Genomic DNA, 22,400 nt, shown 5'->3' with positions numbered 1-22,400 from the left:
TGAACCCAGTTAATCAAAACACATGAACAAAGTGTATCAGTGATTTGGTATTTTCCTTCAACTTTCTGAAAGGACACAGGAATGTCTGTGTGTGTGTCTACCTGTTAGCGTTGACGCAATTCATGATAACCGTCTTCTGGTAGATTGAAAGGCTTTCCAAAAAAAAAAAAAATGTTTCTATTAAATGTTAACTACAAAGTAGCCTCTGCCTACCTGCCAGAATGAGATGATTATTTGCGTCGATCAAGTGGCCATTTTGTTTTTGAAAACTCTGCCATCACGTGCTACAGGAACACCGCTAACCATACAAGTTTCTTGCACTTGAATTATAGGGTATCAACACCAAAAAAATGGCATATTTCTTAGATTTTTCCCAGAACGCCAAAGTGGTCTCCACATTATGGACTAAGAACATCCAAAAGGTTTTTTCTATCAGTGTGATTTTTGCAAGAAGAAAATAGGCAGAAATCTGAAACCTGGGGTGGGGAAACAGATTTGGGACAGAGCCTCGGTCCAGGCCTGGATAAACAACCTGAGCATGCTAGCTGGGACAGAGCCTCGGTCCAGGCCTGGATAAACAACCTGAGCATGCTAGCTGGGACAGAGCCTCGGTCCAGGCCTGGATAAACAACCTGAGCATGCTAGCTGGGACAGAGCCTCGGTCCAGGCCTGGATAAACAACCTGAGCATGCTAGCTGGGACAGAGCCTCGGTCCAGGCCTGGATAAACAACCTGAGCATGCTAGCTGGGACAGAGCCTCGGTCCAGGCCTGGATAAACAACCTGAGCATGCTAGCTGGGACAGAGCCTCGGTCCAGGCCTGGATAAACAACCTGAGCATGCTAGCTGGGACAGAGCCTCGGTCCAGGCCTGGATAAACAACCTGAGCATGCTAGCTGGGACAGAGCCTCGGTCCAGGCCTGGATAAACAACCTGAGCATGCTAGCTGGGACAGAGCCTCGGTCCAGGCCTGGATAAAGCAACAATAGGCTGCCTTCTTTCTATGTCCTATCTCTCAACACAAAGTCAGAAACTGCATATAACCTGGACTCTGCATCCAGCAGCCTCTCTCACTGTTTCTTCCTGGAGCTTGTAAATGCATATATTTTATGTCTCTACTCTGCCTCTATCAAACCAGCCAATTGATCAGGTCTTCTATGGCTCTACTTTTCCCCTCCTCCTAGTCTCTTCTTTTTTTCCTGTTCTCCTGACTGTGTTCTAACATTGGTGTTGATCTGTCTTTCTACCAATCTTGTCTGACATGCAGTCTGTATCTAGGGGCACAGCACTACTAGTGGCAGCTCTCTGAGGTAATAATGATAGAGATATATTTTACTGTAGCATGAAGAAATACCTCAGATCTAGGGCTGGGCGATTATGGCCAAAATCTCACATATCCCGACAATGATACATTTCACGATTATAGCAATTTTTTGTAAATTAAATTTCTGCATATTGAGAATTTCCACACTGTCCCGTAGGGCTGCATTATATGGGCAAGTCATCTGGGCCTTATTTTTAACCAAATGTTGCAATTTGACTTGAGATTTAGAGCGAAACACTTGGGTTAACTGTTGGAATCATGGGAATAGAATGTATATTATAATTATATAGTTAAAATATAATTGGGCACTTTTAATACAGTGTTTGACTGAGACCACAAATGAAATTGCCAGGGGGGGGTTGTTGTGACAGGGTAGGAACTAATGTGTTGTTAAGTGTTTCCTAGGGGATCCTATAATCTTTGGCTAGATTGAACGTGTTGTCATAACTACTTCATGTAGCTAACATATTCTTGCTTTGCGTTTACCTCTTTAATTTATAAGACACTGTTGCACAAACAACATGCTGATTTAGGCCTACACAATCACTGGTATTATCAGGCTGTATTAGCTAGCTAAGTTACGTTTGCTCTTACTCAGTACTTTTATTAGCTAACTAGCGATTAGCATTAGCGGCTAACAATCAGCGGCTAAGAAAAGACACTCTAGCTGTTTGCAGATTTAAGAAACACAAGCTAATAGTGTAATTATTAAACGCTAGTAGATTTATATATTAAGAAGCAAAGGGAAAGCAGCTTTGTTGTCGTCAACAGTGTTACTTGTGCTGCATTGACCAGGCAGACTGAACACGCGGGTCACGTGGTTGAGGAACATCCAATGCGCTCCTTGAGTGACAGGGGGCGGGGCTAGGTGTGTGCGGAAGGCGTCATAAAGAGAGGGGAACACATGGACGTTACACACTGCCATCACATTTAACAAGTCAAACATTCAAATACCTGGGATAGAAGGTAAAGTTAAAAACCCAAACCAGTCCGTGCATCAATACCGGTATATGCTAAACACAGTATACCGCCCAGCCCTACTCAGATCATTCATATATTCACCTATTCATCGTTTTTTATGGCGTTTGCTAGTCTTTTATCTTTTTGGTATTTTCTGTGATGTTGTCAAGCTGTGCTGCACACACAACCACTAATGTTCCCTTCATGATAGTACACATCCTGTCTGTTCCCCAGTTCTGTTATGGAAAAGGTTCTGCGTTGTCATAAGCTGTTTGAAAACACGATGATAAACACTGAATAGATTCTAGGAATTTAACTTATGTAGTAGTTTGTGTCAGAACACAACAACACAAACACTCCCTCAGCCTGTTACTGTGTCAGAACACAAACACTCCCTCAGCCTGTTACTGTGTCAGAACACAAACACTCCCTCAGCCTGTTACTGTGTCAGAACACAACAACACAAACACTCCCTCAGCATGTTACTGTGTCAGAACACAACAACACAAACACTTCCTCAGCATGTTACTGTGTCAGAACGCAACAACACAAACACTGCATGTTACTGTGTCAGAACACAAAACACAAACACTCCCTCAGCCTGTTACTGTGTCAGAACACAACAACACAAACACTCCCTCAGCCTGTTACTGTGTCAGAACGCAATGACACAAACACTCCCTCAGCCTGTTACTGTGTCAGAACACAAACACTCCCTCAGCCTGTTACTGTGTCAGAACACAAACACTCCCTCAGCATGTTACTGTGTCAGAACACAAACACTCCCTCAGCCTGTTACTGTGTCAGAACACAAACACTCCCTCAGCCTGTTACTGTGTCAGAACACAACAACACAAACACTCCCTCAGCCTGTTACTGTGTCAGAACACAAACACTCCCTCAGCCTGTTACTGTGTCAGAACACAAACACTCCCTCAGCCTGTTACTGTGTCAGAACACAAACACTCCCTCAGCCTGTTACTGTGTCAGAACACAAACACTCCCTCAGCCTGTTACTGTGTCAGAACGCAATGACACAAACACTCCCTCAGCCTGTTACTGTGTCAGAACACAAACACTCCCTCAGCCTGTTACTGTGTCAGAACACAAACACTCCCTCAGCCTGTTACTGTGTCAGAACACAAACACTCCCTCAGCCTGTTACTGTGTCAGAACACAAACACTCCCTCAGCCTGTTACTGTGTCAGAACACAAACACTCCCTCAGCCTGTTACTGTGTCAGAACACACTCCCTCAGCATGTTACTGTGTCAGAACACAACAACACAAACACTCCCTCAGCCTGTTACTGTGTCAGAACACAAACACTCCCTCAGCCTGTTACTGTGTCAGAACACAACAACACAAACACTCCCTCAGCCTGTTACTGTGTCAGAACACAAACACTCCCTCAGCCTGTTACTGTGTCAGAACACAACAACACAAACACTCCCTCAGCATGTTACTGTGTCAGAACACAAAAACACAAACACTCCCTCAGCATGTTACTGTGTCAGAACACAACAACACAAACACTCCCTCAGCATGTTACTGTGTCAGAACACAACAACACAAACACTCCCTCAGCATGTTACTGTGTCAGAACACAACAACACAAACACTCCCTCAGCATGTTACTGTCTGTCAGAACACAAACACTCCCTCAGCCTGTTACTGTGTCAGAACACAAACACTCCCTCAGCCTGTTACTGTGTCAGAACACAAACACTCCCTCAGCCTGTTACTGTATTTTGTCGGAGCACCGTAAGATACTGGAGCCATGATGTCATGAGGAGAGGGGAGGCGTTTAGAGGACAGTGTTATCCCTGTGGTGACACTAACTGTGTGTGTGTGTGTGTGTGTGTGTGTGTGTGTGTGTGTGTGTGTGTGTGTGTGTGGGCCAGGGGGCGATCACAGAGAAGCTGAGGAGCTTCAGTATGCACGACCTGACTCAGATACCCCTCGACGACGCAGCAGCCAATCAGATCTATACGGCCCATGCCGGCAACCCTGCCGTGAGCAGGAGGGCGCTCGCCGCAAACTCGACCGACAGAACAGGTAGGACATGTTCCCCCCACACACACACACGCACACACACACACAGGTCCTTACATGAACCCATCACCTAGTACCTTCCACTGGTCTGTTAATCATTGATCTGAAGAGGGAGCCAATTATACCACAGTAAGACTCTGGTCTCCACCTTCCTCAAACATCCTCTATAACTGGGTCTGTGTTGAGTAACATGTGAGTAACACGGGTTAACCCTCCCTGTGAGTAACACGGGTTAACCCTCCCTGTGAGTAACACGGGTTAACCCTCCCTGTGAGTAACACGGGTTAACCCTCCCTATGAGCCCTGGTCTAAAGCAGTGTCCTCTATAGGATGTAGGGTGCCTATGAGCCAGTGATTCCAGCTGTTTGCCTCTAAGAGCTTTGGCAGTGATTCCAGCTGTTCGTCTCTAAGAGCTTTGCCAGTGATTCCAGCTGTTCGTCTCTAAGAGCGTTGGCAGTGATTCCAGCTGTTCGTCTCTAAGAGCGTTGGCAGTGATTCCAGCTGTTCGTCTCTAAGAGCGTTGGCAGTGATCCCAGCTGTTCGTCTCTAAGAGCGTTGCCAGTGATCCCAGCTGTTCGTCTCTAAGAGCTTTGCCAGTGATCCCAGCTGTTCGTCTCTAAGAGCGTTGGCAGTGATTCCAGCTGTTCGTCTCTAAGAGCGTTGGCAGTGATTCCAGCTGTTCGTCTCTAAGAGCTTTGCCAGTGATTCCAGCTGTTCGTCTCTAAGAGCGTTGGCAGTGATTCCAGCTGTTCGTCTCTAAGAGCTTTGCCAGTGATTCCAGCTGTTCGTCTCTAAGAGCGTTGGCAGTGATTCCAGCTGTTCGTCTCTAAGAGCTTTGCCAGTGATTCCAGCTGTTCGTCTCTAAGAGCGTTGCCAGTGATCCCAGCTGTTCGTCTCTAAGAGCTTTGCCAGTGATCCCAGCTGTTCGTCTCTAAGAGCGTTGGCAGTGATCCCAGCTGTTCGTCTCTAAGAGCTTTGCCAGTGATCCCAGCTGTTCGTCTCTAAGAGCGTTGGCAGTGATTCCAGCTGTTCGTCTCTAAGAGCGTTGGCAGTGATCCCAGCTGTTCGTCTCTAAGAGCGTTGGCAGTGATTCCAGCTGTTCGTCTCTAAGAGCGTTGGCAGTGATCCCAGCTGTTCGTCTCTAAGAGCGTTGGCAGTGATCCCAGCTGTTCGTCTCTAAGAGCGTTGCCAGTGATCCCAGCTGTTCGTCTCTAAGAGCTTTGCCAGTGATCCCAGCTGTTCGTCTCTAAGAGCTTTGCCAGTGATTCCAGCTGTTCGTCTCTAAGAGCTTTGCCAGTGATTCCAGCTGTTCGTCTCTAAGAGCGTTGCCAGTGATCCCAGCTGTTCGTCTCTAAGAGCGTTGGCAGTGATCCCAGCTGTTCGTCTCTAAGAGCTTTGCCAGTGATCCCAGCTGTTCGTCTCTAAGAGCGTTGGCAGTGATTCCAGCTGTTCGTCTCTAAGAGCGTTGGCAGTGATTCCAGCTGTTCGTCTCTAAGAGCTTTGCCAGTGATTCCAGCTGTTCGTCTCTAAGAGCGTTGGCAGTGATTCCAGCTGTTCGTCTCTAAGAGCGTTGGCAGTGATTCCAGCTGTTCGTCTCTAAGAGCTTTGCCAGTGATTCCAGCTGTTCGTCTCTAAGAGCTTTGCCAGTGATCCCAGCTGTTCGTCTCTAAGAGCGTTGGCAGTGATTCCAGCTGTTCGTCTCTAAGAGCTGTTGAGCAGTGATCCCAGCTGTTCGTCTCTAAGAGCTTTGCCAGTGATCCCAGCTGTTCGTCTCTAAGAGCTTTGCCAGTGATCCCAGCTGTTCGTCTCTAAGAGCGTTGGCAGTGATTCCAGCTGTTCGTCTCTAAGAGCGTTGGCAGTGATCCCAGCTGTTCGTCTCTCCCAGCTGTTCGTCTCTAGAGCTTTGCCAGTGATCCCAGCTGTTCGTCTCTAAGAGCTTTGCCAGTGATCCCAGCTGTTCGTCTCTAAGAGCTTTGCCAGTGATCCCAGCTGTTCGTCTCTAAGAGCTTTGCCAGTGATCCCAGCTGTTCGTCTCTAAGAGCTTTGCCAGTGATCCCAGCTGTTCGTCTCTAAGAGCTTTGCCAGTGATCCCAGCTGTTCGTCTCTAAGAGCTTTGCCAGTGATCCCAGCTGTTCGTCTCTAAGAGCGTTGGCAGTGATCCCAGCTGTTCGTCTCTAAGAGCTTTGCACACCTGGATTGTACAACATTTGTCCATTTCTATTATTTTCAAACTTCTTCATGCTCTTTTGAATTGGTTGTTGATCACTGCAAGACAACCGTTCTGCACCCTATTCCCTATGTAGTGCACCCTATTCCCTATGTAGTGTCCCTATTCCCTGTGTAGTGTGACCAGCTGAAAGCTCAGATGTGGTGGTTCCATTCTGCACCCTATTCCCTATGTAGTGTCTACTCAGGTTGACAGAGGATCAGTACAGGGAGGGGTTGGTTGGTTCTTTTCTCAGGGAGGGAAAGTCTCATTACTCGTCATCACGCAAGTATGTTCTGGGCTGTTCTGGGCTGGACTGGACTGTTCTGGGCTGGACTGGACTAGCTCAGCCGTAACCAGTCAGAGGTATGCTAGAAGACTGATAAATAGATCATTAGTGGGATGAATGGAATGGGCTCCTCACCTTTGTCATACTAGGAAAATTATATCTGATGTGGAGAATTAGATGTTTCTCCTAAAACAGCTGTCAACCAATAGGGCTCAATAGCTTCATCTGATACCAGTTTGCCTTGGACTGTGTGAAGGCTAGCATAAAAAAACACATTTCTTAGGTTGCAGAAAGTTTAAATCCTCAAACAAATATGAACAGCCTTGTAGAGTTAATAGTGGCTCCAGATCCCAAGGATCTTTCTAGAATGGAGAGCAGATGTGACTACAGGAACAAAGGAGAGGAGGACTGGAGGCTGTTACTATGTTACTGCTGCCACCTGGCGGAGGCTGGTAGAATGGCAGCTGTTGTGACTCACAACACATAACAGTCCCAGTCAGTTAGTAGGGGTCGTAGCCCAGTGATATTACAGAACAGCCCCAGTCAGTTAGTAGGGGTCGTAGCCCAGTGATATTACAGAACAGCCCCAGTCAGTTAGTAGGGGTCGTAGCCCAGTGATGATATTACAGAACAGCCCCAGTCAGTTAGTAGTGGTCGTTGCCCAGTGATATATTACAGAACAGCCCCAGTCAGTTAGTAGGGGTCATAGCCCAGTGATGATATTACAGAACAGCCCCAGTCAGTTAGTAGGGGTCGTAGCCCAGTGATGATATTACAGAACAGCCCCAGTCAGTTAGTAGGGGTCGTTGCCCAGTTATATTACAGAACAGCCCCAGTCAGTTAGTAGGGGTCATAGCCCAGTGATGATATTACAGAACATCCCCAGTCAGTTAGTAGGGGTCGTTGCCCAGTGATATTACAGAACAGCCCCAGTCAGTTAGTAGGGGTCATAGCCCAGTGATGATATTACAGAACAGACCCAGTCAGTTAGTAGGGTCGTAGCCCAGTGATGATATTACAGAACAGCTCCAGTCAGTTAGTAGGGGTCGTAGCCCAGTGATGATATTACAGAACAGCCCCAGTCAGTTAGTAGGGGTCGTTGCCCAGTTATATTACAGAACAGCCCCAGTCAGTTAGTAGGGGTCATAGCCCAGTGATGATAGTACAGAACAGCCACAGTCAGTTAGTAGGGGTCGTAGCCCAGTGATGATATTACAGAACAGCCCCAGTCAGTTAGTAGGGGTCGTAGCCCAGTGATGATATTACAGAACAGCCCCAGTCAGTTAGTAGGGGTCATAGCCCAGTGATGATATTACAGAACAGCCCCAGTCAGTTAGTAGGGGTCATAGCCCAGTGATGAAATTACAGAACAGCCCCAGTCAGTTAGTAGGGGTCATAGCCCAGTGATGGTATTACAGAACAGCCCCAGTCAGTTAGTAGGGGTCGTAGCCCAGTGATGATATTACAGAACAGCCCCAGTCAGTTAGTAGGGGTCATAGCCCAGTGATGATATTACAGAACAGCCCCAGTCAGTTAGTAGGGGTCATAGCCCAGTGATGATATTACAGAACAGCCCCAGTCAGTTAGTAGGGGTCATAGCCCAGTGATGAAATTACAGAACAGCCCCAGTCAGTTAGTAGGGGTCATAGCCCAGTGATGGTATTACAGAACAGCCCCAGTCAGTTAGTAGGGGTCATAGCCCAGTGATGGTATTACAGAACAGCCCCAGTCAGTTAGTAGGGGTCATATCCCAGTGATGGTATTACAGAACAGCCCCAGTCAGTTAGTAGGGGTCATAGCCCAGTGATGATATTACAGAACAGCCCCAGTCAGTTAGTAGGGGTCATAGCCCAGTGATGATATTACAGAACAGAACAGCCCCAGTCAGTTAGTAGGGATCATAGCCCAGTGATGGTATTACAGAACAGAACAGCCCCAGTCAGTTAGTAGGGATCATAGCCCAGTGATGATATTACAGAACAGAACAGCCCCAGTCAGTTAGTAGGGATCATAGCCCAGTGATGATATTACAGAACAGAACAGCCCCAGTCAGTTAGTAGGGATCATAGCCCAGTGATGATATTACAGAACAGAACAGCCCCAGTCAGTTAGTAGGGATCATAGCCCAGTGATGGTATTACAGAACAGAACAGCCCCAGTCAGTTAGTAGGGATCGTAGCCCAGTGATGATATTACAGAACAGAACAGCCCCAGTCAGTTAGTAGGGGTCATAGCCCAGTGATGAAATTACAGAACAGCCCCAGTCAGTTAGTAGGGGTCATAGCCCAGTGATGATATTACAGAACAGCCCCAGTCAGTTAGTAGGGGTCATAGCCCAGTGATGGTATTACAGAACATCCCCAGTCAGCTAGTAGTGGTGATGGAGTGGTGTAAATCTCGCCACCATTGGACTGTGGATCAGTGGAAACTTGTTCTCTGGAGTGATGAATCATGTTTCACCAACTGGCTGTCTGACGGACAAATCTGGGTTTGGCTGATGCCAGGAGAACGTTAACTTCCCCAATGCATCGTGCCAACTGTAAAGTTTGATGGAGGAGGAATGATGGTCTGGGGCTGTTTTTCATGGTTCGGGCCCCTTAGTTCCAGTGAAGGGAAATATTAACACTACAGCATACAATGACATTCTAGATGATTCGGTGCTTCCAACTTTGTGGCAACAGTTTGGGGAAGGCCATTTCCTGTTTCACCATGACAATGCCCACATGCACAAAGTGAGGTCCAATCAGAAATGGTTTGTGGAGATCAGTGTGGAAGAACTTGACTGTCCTGCACAGTTTACACATACTTTAGGTCATGTAGTGTATGTTATAGCAATCTGTTAGGGGATAACACCGTTGGTTGTTGTGGCCTCAGCTGTGGAATTCATCCCCAGTGATTGGCTCTGTCCCCAGGCAGCCTGTCTCTCTCTCTCTCTCTCTCTCTCTCCAACACACCAGTCAGAATGTCAGTCAGCCCCCCTCGGACTCAGCACTTCTACCATGAGGACACGACCTAGGAGTCTGGTCAGAAGACCAAGATAACCTTCTTCTGGTTTAGTTGTACTATGTCTAACTGATATGGACATGTCTCCCCAGAGTACCCTGTCTAACTGATATGGACATGTCTCCCCAGAGTACCCTGTCTAACTGATATGGACATGTCTCCCCAGAGTACCCTGTCTAACTGATAGGGACATGTCTAACTGATATGGACATGTCTCCCCAGAGTACCATGTCTAACTGATATGGACATGTCTCCCCAGAGTACCATGTCTAACTGATATGGACATGTCTCCCCAGAGTACCCTGTCTAACTGATATGGACATGTCTCCCCAGAGTACCCTGTCTAACTGATAGGGACATGTCTAACTGATAGGGACATGTCTCCCCAGAGTACCATGTCTAACTGATATGGACATGTCTCCCCAGAGTACCCTGTCTAACTGATAGGGACATGTCTCCCCAGAGTACCCTGTCTAACTGATATGGACATGATATGGACATCTCCCCAGAGTACCCTGTCTAACTGATAGGGACATGTCTCCCCAGAGTACCATGTCTAACTGATATGGACATGTCTCCCCAGAGTACCATGTCTAACTGATATGGACATGTCTCCCCAGAGTACCCTGTCTAACTGATAGGGACATGTCTCCCCAGAGTACCCTGTCTAACTGATATGGACATGTCTCCCCAGAGTACCCTGTCTAACTGATAGGGACATGTCTCCCCAGAGTACCATGTCTAACTGATATGGACATGTCTCCCCAGAGTACCATGTCTAACTGATAGGGACATGTCTCCCCAGAGTACCCTGTCTAACTGATATGGACATGTCTCCCCAGAGTACCCTGTCTAACTGATAGGGACTTGTCTAACTGATAGGGACATGTCTAACTGATAGGGACGTTTCTCCCCAGAGTACCCTGTCTAACTGATAGGGACATGTCTAACTGATAGGGACGTTTCTCCCCAGAGTACCCTGTCTAACTAATAGGGACATGTCTAACTGATAGGGACGTTTCTCCCCAGAGTACCCTGTCTAACTGATAGGGACGTTTCTCCCCAGAGTACCCTGTCTAACTGATAGGGACGTTTCTCCCCAGAGTACCCTGTCTAACTGATATGGACATGTCTCCCCAGAGTACCCTGTCTAACTGATAGGGACATGTCTAACTGATAGGGACATGTCTCCCCAGAGTACCCTGTCTAACTGATAGGGACATGTCTCCCCAGAGTACTCTGTCTAACTGATAGGGACATGTCTCCCCAGAGTACTCTGTCTAACTGATAGGGACATGTCTCCCCAGAGTACCCTGTCTAACTGATAGGGACATGTCTCCCCAGAGTACCCTGTCTAACTGATAGGGACATGTCTCCCCAGAGTACTATGCCTATGATCAGGAGGACAGGACAGACGAGGAGGGGGAACAACTTTTCTCAGAGGACGAGGCTGTCACCCAGAGAGGTCTGAGGAGGTCCCAGAGTGTCAAGATCGTGCGCTCTAAAGCCCGCAAAGATGTAAGTCTGAATATAACACACTCTAAAGCCCGCAAAGATGTAAGTCTGAATAGCCCGCAAAGATGTAAGTCTGAATATAACACACTCTAAAGCCCGCAAAGATGTAAGTCTGAATATAACACACTGTAAAGATGTCTATCTGAATACAACACACTGTAAAGATGTCTGTCTGAATACAACACACTGTAAAGATGTCTGTCAACACACGCTGTAAAGATGTCTGTCTGAATACAACACGCTGTAAAGATGTCTGTCTGAATACAACACGCTGTAAAGATGTCTGTCTGAATACAACACGCTGTAAAGATGTCTGTCTGAATTTAACACACTGTAAAGATGTAAGTCTGAATATAACACACTCTAAAGCCCGCAAAGATGTAAGTCTGAATATAACACACTGTAAAGATGTCTGTAAAATATAACACACTGTAAAGATGTCTGTCTGAATAAACACGCTGTAAAGATGTCTGTCTGAATACAACACACTGTAAAGATGTCTGTAAAGATGTCTGTCTGAATACAAACACGCTGTAAAGATGTCTGTCTGAATACAACACGCTGTAAAGATGTCTGTCTGAATACAACACCCTCTGCGGCTGCTCTCCTCTGGTTTGGATAGGTTAAATACTAGGTCTCTAATGCAGTGGTCACCAACCGGTTGATCACCAAACATTTGTGTTGAAAAGCCAACAGTGGGAATATCGAGAAAGATGCCTAAAATAATAAAGCAAACGATTTCAATTTATTCTCAGCTGTGCCTCGCAAGTGCTACACCAACTGATCTCTTCTGTTATCAGAGCTCAAGTTCTGAAATATCATATGGTCTGAGAATAACGATACTGACAGGCCAGGCATAGAGCCACTATGCTGTGATAATGTATTAGACAGGCATGTAGTCGTTGTGATAATGTATTAGACCAGGCATATAGCCACTATGCTGTGATAATGTATTAGGCCAGGCATATAGCCACTATGCTGTGATAATGTATTAGACCAGGCATGTAGCCACTATGCTGTGATAATGTATTAGACAGGCATGTAGTCGTTGTGATAATGTATTAGACCAGGCATATAGCCACTATGCTGTGATAATGTATTAGACAGGCATATAGCCACTATGCTGTGATAATGTATTAGACAGGCATATAGCCACTATGCTGTGATGATGTATTAGACAGGCATATAGCCACTATGCTGTGATGATGTATTAGACCAGGCATATAGCCACTATGCTGTGATAATGTATTAGGCCAGGCATATAGCCACTATGCTGTGATAATGTATTAGGCCAGGCATATAGCCACTATGCTGTGATAATGTATTAGACAGGCATATAGCCACTATGCTGTGATAATGTATTAGACCAGGCATATAGCCACTATGCTGTGATAATGTATTAGACAGGCATGTAGTCGTTGTGATAATGTATTAGACCAGGCATATAGCCACTATGCTGTGATAATGTATTCGACCAGGCATATAGCCACTATGCTGTGATAATGTATTAGACCAGGCATATAGCCACTATGCTGTGATAATGTATTAGACCAGGCATACAGCCACTATGCTGTGATAATGTATTAGACCAGGCATACAGCCACTATGCTGTGATAATGTATTAGACCAGGCATACAGCCACTATGCTGCGATAATGTATTAGACCAGGCATACAGCCACTATGCTGTGATAATGTATTAGACAGGCATATAGCCACTATGCTGTGATGATGTATTAGACCAGGCATATAGCCACTATGCTGTGATGATGTATTAGACCAGGCATACAGCCACTATGCTGTGATAATGTATTAGACCAGGCATACAGCCACTATGCTGTGATAATGTATTAGACCAGGCGTGTAGCCACTATGCTGTGATAATGTATTAGACAGGCATGTAGTCGCTGTGATAATGTATTAGACCAGGCATATAGCCGCTATGCTGTGATAATGTATTAGACCAGGCATATAGCCACTATGCTGTGATAATGTATTAGACCAGGCATATAGCCACTATGCTGTGATAATGTATTAGACCAGGCATATAGCCACTATGCTGTGATAATGTATTAGACCAGGCATATAGCCACTATGCTGTGATAATGTATTAGACCAGGCATATAGCCACTATGCTGTGATAATGTATTAGACAGGCATGTAGTCGTTGTGATAATGTATTAGACCAGGCATATAGCCACTATGCTGTGATAATGTATTAGACCAGGCATATAGCCATTATGCTGTGATAATGTATTAGACCAGGCATATAGCCACTATGCTGTGATAATGTATTAGACCAGGCATATAGCCACTATGCTGTGATAATGTATTAGACCAGGCATATAGCCACTATGCTGTGATAATGTATTAGACCAGGCATATAGCCATTATGCTGTGATAATGTATTAGACCAGGCATATAGCCACTATGCTGTGATAATGTATTAGACCAGGCATATAGCCACTATGCTGTGATAATGTATTAGGCCAGGCATATAGCCACTATGCTGTGATAATGTATTAGGCCAGGCATATAGCCACTATGCTGTGATAATGTATTAGACAGGCATGTAGTCGTTGTGATAATGTATTAGACCAGGCATGTAGTCGCTGTGATAATGTATTAGACCAGGCATATAGCCATTATGCTGTGATAATGTATTAGACCAGGCATAGAGCCACTATGCTGTGATAATGTATTAGACAGGCATGTAGTCGTTGTGATAATGTATTAGACCAGGCATGTAGTCGCTGTGATAATGTATTAGACCAGGCATGTAGTCGCTGTGATAATGTATTAGACCAGGCATATAGCCATTATGCTGTGATAATGTATTAGGCCAGGCATACAGCCACTATGCTGTGATAATGTATTAGACAGGCATGTAGTCGCTGTGATAATGTATTAGACCAGGCATATAGCCACTATGCTGTGATAATGTATTAGACCAGGCATATAGCCACTATGCTGTGATAATGTATTAGACCAGGCATATAGCCACTATGCTGTGATAATGTATTAGACCAGGCATATAGCCACTATGCTGTGATAATGTATTAGACAGGCATGTAGTCGTTGTGATAATGTATTAGACCAGGCATATAGCCACTATGCTGTGATAATGTATTAGACAGGCATATAGCCACTATGCTGTGATGATGTATTAGACCAGGCATATAGCCACTATGCTGTGATAATGTATTAGGCCAGGCATATAGCCACTATGCTGTGATAATGTATTAGGCCAGGCATATAGCCACTATGCTGTGATAATGTATTAGACCAGGCATATAGCCACTATGCTGTGATGATGTATTAGACCAGGCATATAGCCACTATGCTGTGATAATGTATTAGACCAGGCATATAGCCACTATGCTGTGATAATGTATTAGACCAGGCATGTTGTCGCTGTGATAATGTATTAGACCAGGCATATAACCACTATACTGTGATAATGTATTAGACATGCATGTAGTCGCTATGCTGTGATAATGTATTAGGCCAGACGTATAACCACTATGCTGTGATAATGTATTAGGCCAGACATATAGCCACTATGCTGTGATAATGTATTAGACAGGCATGTAGTCGCTGTGATAATGTATTAGACAAGGCATATAGCCACTATGCTGTGATAATGTATTAGGCCAGGCATATAGCCACTATGCTGTGATAATGTATTAGGCCAGGCATATAGCCACTATGCTGTGATAATGTATTAGACAGGCATGTAGTCGTTGTGATAATGTATTAGACCAGGCATATAGCCGCTATGCTGTGATAATGTGTTAGACCAGGCTTATAGCCATTATGCTGTGATAATATATTAGGCCAGGCATATAGCCAGTATGCTGTGATAATGTATTAGGCCAGGCGTATAGCCATTATGCTGTGATAATGTATTAGGCCAGGCATATAGCCACTATGCTGTGATATTGTATTAGGCCAGGCGTATAGCCACTATGCTGTGATAATGTATTAGGCCAGGCATATAGCCACTATGCTGTGATAATGTATTAGGACAGGCATATAGCCACTATTCTGTGATAATGTATTAGGACAGGCATATAGCCACTATGCTGTGATAATGTATTAGGACAGGCATGTAGCCACTATGCTGTGATAATTACATAGACCAGGCATATAGCCACAATGCTTTGATAATGTATTAGACCAGGCATATAGCTGCTATGCTGTGATAATGTATTAGGCCAGGCATATAGCCACTGTGCTGTGATAATGTATTAGGCTAAGCATATAGCCACTATGCTGTGATAATGTATTAGGCCAGGCATATAGCCACTATGCTGTGATAATGTATTAGACAGGCATATAGCCACTATGCTGTGATAATGTATTAGCCCAGGCATATAGCCACTATGCTGTGATAATGTATTAGGACAGGCATATAGCCACTATGCTGTGATAATGTATTAGGCCAGGCATATAGCCACTATGCTGTGATAATGTATTAGGACAGGCATATAGCCACTATGCTCAAATAATGTATTAGGCCAGGCATATAGCCGCTTCTGCTGTGATAATGTATTAGGCCAGGCATATAGCCGCTATGCTGTGATAATGTATTAGGCCAGGCATATAGCCGCTATGCTGTGATAATGTATTAGACCAGGCATATAGCCGCTATGCTGTGATAATGTATTAGGCCAGGCATATAGCCACTATGCTGTGATAATGTATTAGGCCAGGCATATAGCCACTATGCTGTGATAATGTATTAGGCCAGGCATATAGCCACTATGCTGTGATAATGTATTAGGCCAGGCATATAGCCACTATGCTGTGATAATGTATTAGGCCAGGCATATAGCCACTGTGCTGTGATAATGTATTAGGCTAAGCATATAGCCACTATGCTGTGATAATGTATTAGGCCAGGCATATAGCCGCTATGCTGTGATAATGTATTAGACCAGGCATATAGCTGCTATGCTGTGATAATGTATTAGCCCAGGCTTATAGCCGCTATGCTGTGATAATGTATTAGGCCAGACAATATGCTGTGCTGTCATCTCTGCTTGCGTTTTGACACTGAAAGTGATCTGGACTGAGGAAAGACTGGTGACCACCTCTACAGTCTCTATACAAGGGTCTTATTCTTCAGTCTTTGCAAAGGGTCTGTTCTGTTTCAGGAGGCTGTAATGCTTGTTATCGTATATTAACTAGGTCAGAGTTACACCAGTCTGATGGTCTGTTTCAGGAGGCTGTAATGCTTGTTATCGTATATTAACTAGGTCAGAGTTACACCAGTCTGATGGTCTGTTTCAGGAGGCTGTAATGCTTGTTATCGTGTATATTAACCAGGTCAGAGTTACACCAGTCTGATGGTCTGTTTCAGGAGGCTGTAATGCTTGTTATCGTATATTAACTAGGTCAGAGTTACACCAGTCTGATGGTCTGTTTCAGGAGGCTGTAATGCTTGTTATCGTATATTAACTAGGTCAGAGTTACACCAGTCTGATGGTCTGTTTCAGGAAGCTGTAATGCTTGTTATCGTATATTAACCAGGTCAGAGTTATACCATTCTGATGATGATGATGATGAATACATCGTTGTCTAATCCGTTCTGTCCAACAGGCCCGTTATGGATCTCTGAAGATCAAAGGAAAGCGGAGGCCGGTTCTGACTGCTGCTACCTACAGTGCCATGTAATGACCAGTCCAGGAGACGTGACTGCTGGCTGGTGCCATGGATGGGTTTCATTCTGTAGTGCTCTACTGTTGACCAGAGCACGGTGGGTCCTGGCTAAAAGTAGTGCATTATGGGCCCTGGCCAACAGTAGTGCACTAGAATGGGAATAGGCTTTTTGGGACGGACCAGGAAATCAGTCAACAATTCAGGAAGGACTACTGACGGCTCCAACATCCATATCAGTGACTACTGACATGTCAGACCATCCTTTCTATGGAGAACGATGCTGTGGAACTGTTCTGCTGGTGTTTTTTAAACTGTCCTGGGGTCTAATTCTATTCACGCTGGGAGCATCTGTCTTTTTTTAAACGAACCAACAACTCACTATATTTATGACATTATTCTGACTGTGTATTTAAACCATCGTACAGCGGTAGCTGTACAGAAAGAATCTTAAGGTTTCCTGTCTTTTAGTTATGTGTTTTTGTTGCATGGATCTTATATTCTGGGTCGTTTTAATGTGAGGATGTGGACTTTTTAGGATCTTGGCTTTTTTTTGGAGGGGTTATATAATTAATTTAGCTTCATTTTGTCATATATGCTGCCTTGTATTTTGAGTTTAGCCTATTAAATAGTAGAATACATTATAATAGTGACCATTCTGGCACACTTAAAAAGATTGTTACAAAGTAACAGCTGACCAAAAAGTGTCCCTTATTCCTTCCGGAGGAATAAACCAATGATGAAAGGGAACAGAGAATCCTGTTATTGGCTTGTGTCCCAAATGGCATCATTCCCTATACAGGGCACTACCCAATGGGCCCTGGTCTAAAGTAGTGCACTACGTAGGGAATAGGGTTCCATAGGGCCCTGGTCTAAAGTAGTGCACTACGTAGGGAATAGGGTTCCATAGGGCCCTGGTCTAAAGTAGTGCACTACGTAGGGAATAGGGTTCCATAGGGCCCTGGTCTAAAGTAGTGCACTACGTAGGGAATAGGGTTCCATAGGGCCCTGGTCTAAAGTAGTGCACTACGTAGGGAATAGGGTGCCATTAGGGATGCAACCCCAATGTTGAGGTATGTTTGTGTTGACTGTAACTGACCTGTCCAGTTTGAATGACTGCATTTCCTGTTTTAGATTTTGGAACAAAGCTTTTTTTTTTCTCCCATAACCAATCTTTTTGCACACACTCTTCCAAAACGATGTCCTTTTGTAAGGCTTTGATGTCATCTGTTTTAGAATGTGTCCTGCTGCATTCTGGGATGCTTTTAACCACGTGATGAAACCTATTTAATACCAAAGCTTTATCTACTAAACCAGTGACCTGGGTCTGATTCGGGTGGGAATGTATCATAGAGGTGTTGTAAATAAATGGATACATTCAAAAATGTCTCTGCAAAGTAATTCAACTTTTGATCATGTGGTTTTCAACAAAACAATGGCAACCAGTGGAATATAATACATTACAACCAATCAACAGCTGATGGGGATTCCTCTGATGGGACTTCTAGTCACCACATTTCATTTGTCACATGCTGATTACAACTGCTGTAGACCTTACAGTGACATTCTGACTGACAAGCTCTTTCCCAACGACGCAGAGTCATGACGGCCATTCTAAGGTCAGACCACAATCACAGAAGAAAACACTCCCTGGCCTCATCTGTGGGAGAGACGGCCTGATCCGTCGGGAGAGACGGCCTGATCCGTCGGGAGACGGCCTGATCCGACGGGAGACGGCCTGATCCGTCGGGAGAGACGGCCTGATCCGTCGGGAGAGACGGCCTGATCCGTCGGGAGAGTCGTGTATCACCCAGCCTAGATGTGTGTCCCAAATGGAGCCCTATGGGATAAAAGTAGTGCGCTATATAGGTAATAAGGTTCCATTTGGGACTCAGACTGGAGCCTAGATGAGGATACAGGCTGGGGCCTAGATGAGGATACAGACTGGGGCCTAGATGAGGATACAGGCTGGGGCCTAGATGAGGATACAGGCTGGGGCCTAGATGAGGATACAGACTGGGGCCTAGATGAGGATACAGGCTGGGGCCTAGATGAGGATACAGACTGGGGCCTAGATGAGGATACAGGCTGGGGCCTAGATGAGGATACAGGCTGGGGCCTAGATGAGGATACAGACTGGGGCCTAGATGAGGATACAGGCTGGGGCCTAGATGAGGATACAGGCTGGGGCCTAGATGAGGATACAGACTGGGGCCTAGATGAGGATACAGGCTGGGGCCTAGATGAGGATACAGGCTGGGGCCTAGATGAGGATACAGGCTGGGGCCTAGATGAGGATACAGGCTGGGGCCTGGATGAGGATACAGGCTGGGGCCTAGATGAGGATTCAGGCCTGCTCTGGCCACAAAAAGCCTGGAGGTGAGGGATGTCTGTATTACAGACTCAACCTATCTGGGAATCATTATTTACTTTTTTATTTTACCTTTATTTAACTAGGCAAGTCAGTTTAGAACAAATTCTTATTTTCAATGACGGCCTAGGAACAGTGGGTTAACTGCCTGTTCAGGGGCAGAACGACCGATTTGTACCTTGTCAGCTCGGTGGTTTGAACTTGCAACCTTCCGGTTACTAGCCCAACGCTCTTAATTAACAAGCACATACGCCCTAAGGCTGGATGGTCTATCTGCTTACTATATTGAGCCCCCATACTCTGCTGGCAGACCGCGGTCCGGAACCAGAACGGGGATTCGGGCTTCGACCCCTGGTATCATATAAACACACACAACACATAGTAGAATGTGGAGAATTACAGGAAATTCGTTTTAAAACGGCAAAATATTTTATTTTTTAAATAGTTTGAACATGTTTGGGGTCGAATAGGTTGTGAGGTGTGGGCTCGTTACTATGCCGATAAATAACTATATCCATCCGAACCTTTGCCACCAAGGACATTTCCCCTCCCCACCTCAATGGACCTCCCCCATATAATATTTATATATTATTATACTTGTATTGTGTGTGAATATTCCTTTGTTTACCAGTCATCCTTTGTTGTTGTTCCCGGGAGGTGAGTACCCTTCTCTGGCCAGTTCTCTTCAAGCCACTCACAACAGATTTAATTTCCCCCAGTTCTAATCGCCTCCACCAGGGGTCGCTGTGGCACATTCAAATCAGAAAAAAGAGAGGACGTTGGTATTCAATGCAACTCATTTGGGGATTCCACATTTCCCATAGTACACCAACTAGACCAGAAACACATTTAACATGGTTTGAATAAAACAGAGTCAAATTGTTAAAACATGACATGGTGCAGCTAACTACATTTATTTTGATTATAGCAACATCCTTCCATGAGTTAACCTTCACTAAATCAGTTCATTCAGAGGAACAACCAATGATGTATTAAATATTGTTCATTACTAAACACACCCACCACTTGTTTAGAAGGAGTGCTGATTGACGCTGGACTATGAGGATGATGAACGATCAACATCACAAAACAATTAGTAAAGAAGAGGTTCATTGAAAGTGTTATTCACAGCAGAGTGACATGATGAAGAGCATGACATGATGAAGTGTTATTCACAGCAGAGTGACCTGATGAAGTGTTATTCACAGCAGTGTGACCTGATGAAGTGTTATTCACAGCAGAAGTGACCTGATGAAGTGTTATTCACAGCAGAGTGACCTGATGAAGTGTTATTCACAGCAGAGTGACCTGATGAAGTGTTATTCACAGCAGAGTGACACACAGCAGAGTGACATGAAAGTGTTATTCACAGCAGAGTGACATGATGAAGTGTTATTCACAGCAGAGTGACCTGATGAAGTGTTATTCACAGCAGAGTGACATGATGAAGTGTTATTCACAGCAGAGTGACATGATGAAGTGTTATTCAGCAGAGTGACCTGATGAAGTGTTATTCACAGCAGAGTGACATGATGAAGTGTTATTCAGCAGTGACCTGATGAAGTGACATGATGAAGTGTTATTCACAGCAGAGTGATTCACAGCAGAGTGACCTGATGAAGTGTTATTCACAGCAGAGTGACCTGATGAAGTGTTATTCACAGCAGAGTGACCTGATGAAGTGACCTGATGAAGTGTTATTCACAGCAGTGACCTGATGAAGTGTTATTCACAGCAGAGTGACCTGATGAAGTGTTATTCACAGCAGAGTGACCTGATGAAGTGTTATTCACAGCAGAGTGACCTGACAAGTGATGAAGTATTCAGAGCAGAAGTGTTATTCACAGCAGAGTGACCTGATGAAGTGTTATTCACAGCAGAGTGACCTGATGAAGTGATTCAGAGCAGAGTGACCTGATGAAGTGTTATGAACAGCAGAGTGACCTGATGAAGTGTTATTCACAGCAGAGTGACCTGATGAAGAGCAGAGTGTTATTCAAGCAGAGTGACCTGATGATGAAGAGCAGAGTGACCTGATGAAGTGTTGATTCATGATGAAGAGTGACCTGATGAAGTGTTATGATGAAGAGCAGAGTGACCTGATGAAGTGTTATTCACAGCAGATGAAGAGCAGAAGTGATGAGTGTGACATGATGAAGAGCAGAGTGTGACCTGATGAAGAGCAGTACAGCAGAGTGACCTGATGAAGGGGATGGGTGACATGATGAAGGTTATGGGGAAAGCAGAGTGACCTGATGACATGGTGTTATTCACAGCAGAGTGACCTGATGAAGGCAGAGACCTGATGAGTGTTGATGATGAAGTGAAGGGAGTGACCTGAGGATGAAGGACCTGATGAGTGTTGATGAAGTGAAGAGAGTGATGATGGGTTATTCACAGATGACCTGATGATGGGCAGATGATGAAGTGTTATTCACAGGAGGACATGATGAAGTGTTATTCACAGCAGATGACCTGAGAAGTGATGAAGTGACCTGATGAAGGCAGAGTGATGACATGATGAAGAGAAGGGTGACCTGATGAAGGGCAGACCTGATGAAGGCAGAGTGACCTGATGATGATGAGCAATGACCTGATGAGGGATGGGGGTGACCTGATGAAGGGATGGAGTGACCTGATGAAGGGTTATGAAGGGATGGGGAAAGGTGGGATGAATGATGAAATGGGGGATGATGAAGGATGACAGGGTGATGATGAAGGGATGGAGAATGAGGGACCTGATGAAGGGATGGGGATGACCTGATGGGGGATGGAGGACATGATGAAGGGATGATGATGAATGGGGGATGAAGAGAGAGGGATGAAGGATGATGATGATGAAGGGATGAGGGATGGGGATGATGAAGGGATGGATGGATGAAGGATGATGAAATGGGGGATGGGGGATGAAGGGATGGAAGGGATGAAGGGATGGGGGATGAAGGATGAAGGGGGATGAAATGAAGGGGATGAAGGGATGAGGGATGGAGGATGAAGGGATGGAGGATGAAGATGGGATG

The 22,400-nt window shown here is 45.2% G+C and overlaps 1 protein-coding gene across 1 annotated transcript in view; it reads left to right on the top strand.

Annotated features, from left to right (window-relative positions):
- The window catches only part of LOC121843785 (receptor expression-enhancing protein 3-like), a 41,870-nt gene extending 24,744 nt beyond the window's left edge, over nt 1-17,126 (top strand). The window contains exons 6-8 of the mRNA XM_042313602.1: nt 4,180-4,340; nt 11,217-11,353; nt 16,953-17,126. Coding sequence (XP_042169536.1) covers nt 4,180-4,340; nt 11,217-11,353; nt 16,953-17,027 — 373 coding nt within the window. The 3' untranslated portion in view covers nt 17,028-17,126. The remainder of the gene's footprint in view (nt 1-4,179; nt 4,341-11,216; nt 11,354-16,952) is intronic.
- The last annotated feature ends 5,274 nt before the right edge of the window (nt 17,127-22,400 follow it).

The sequence above is a fragment of the Oncorhynchus tshawytscha genome, unplaced genomic scaffold (assembly GCF_018296145.1).
Source record: "Oncorhynchus tshawytscha isolate Ot180627B unplaced genomic scaffold, Otsh_v2.0 Un_contig_17906_pilon_pilon, whole genome shotgun sequence".
Taxonomy (NCBI): Eukaryota; Metazoa; Chordata; class Actinopteri; order Salmoniformes; family Salmonidae; genus Oncorhynchus; species Oncorhynchus tshawytscha.
The sequence above is the reverse complement of the archived record's forward strand: the minus strand, read 5'-3'. Positions and strand labels throughout refer to the sequence as shown.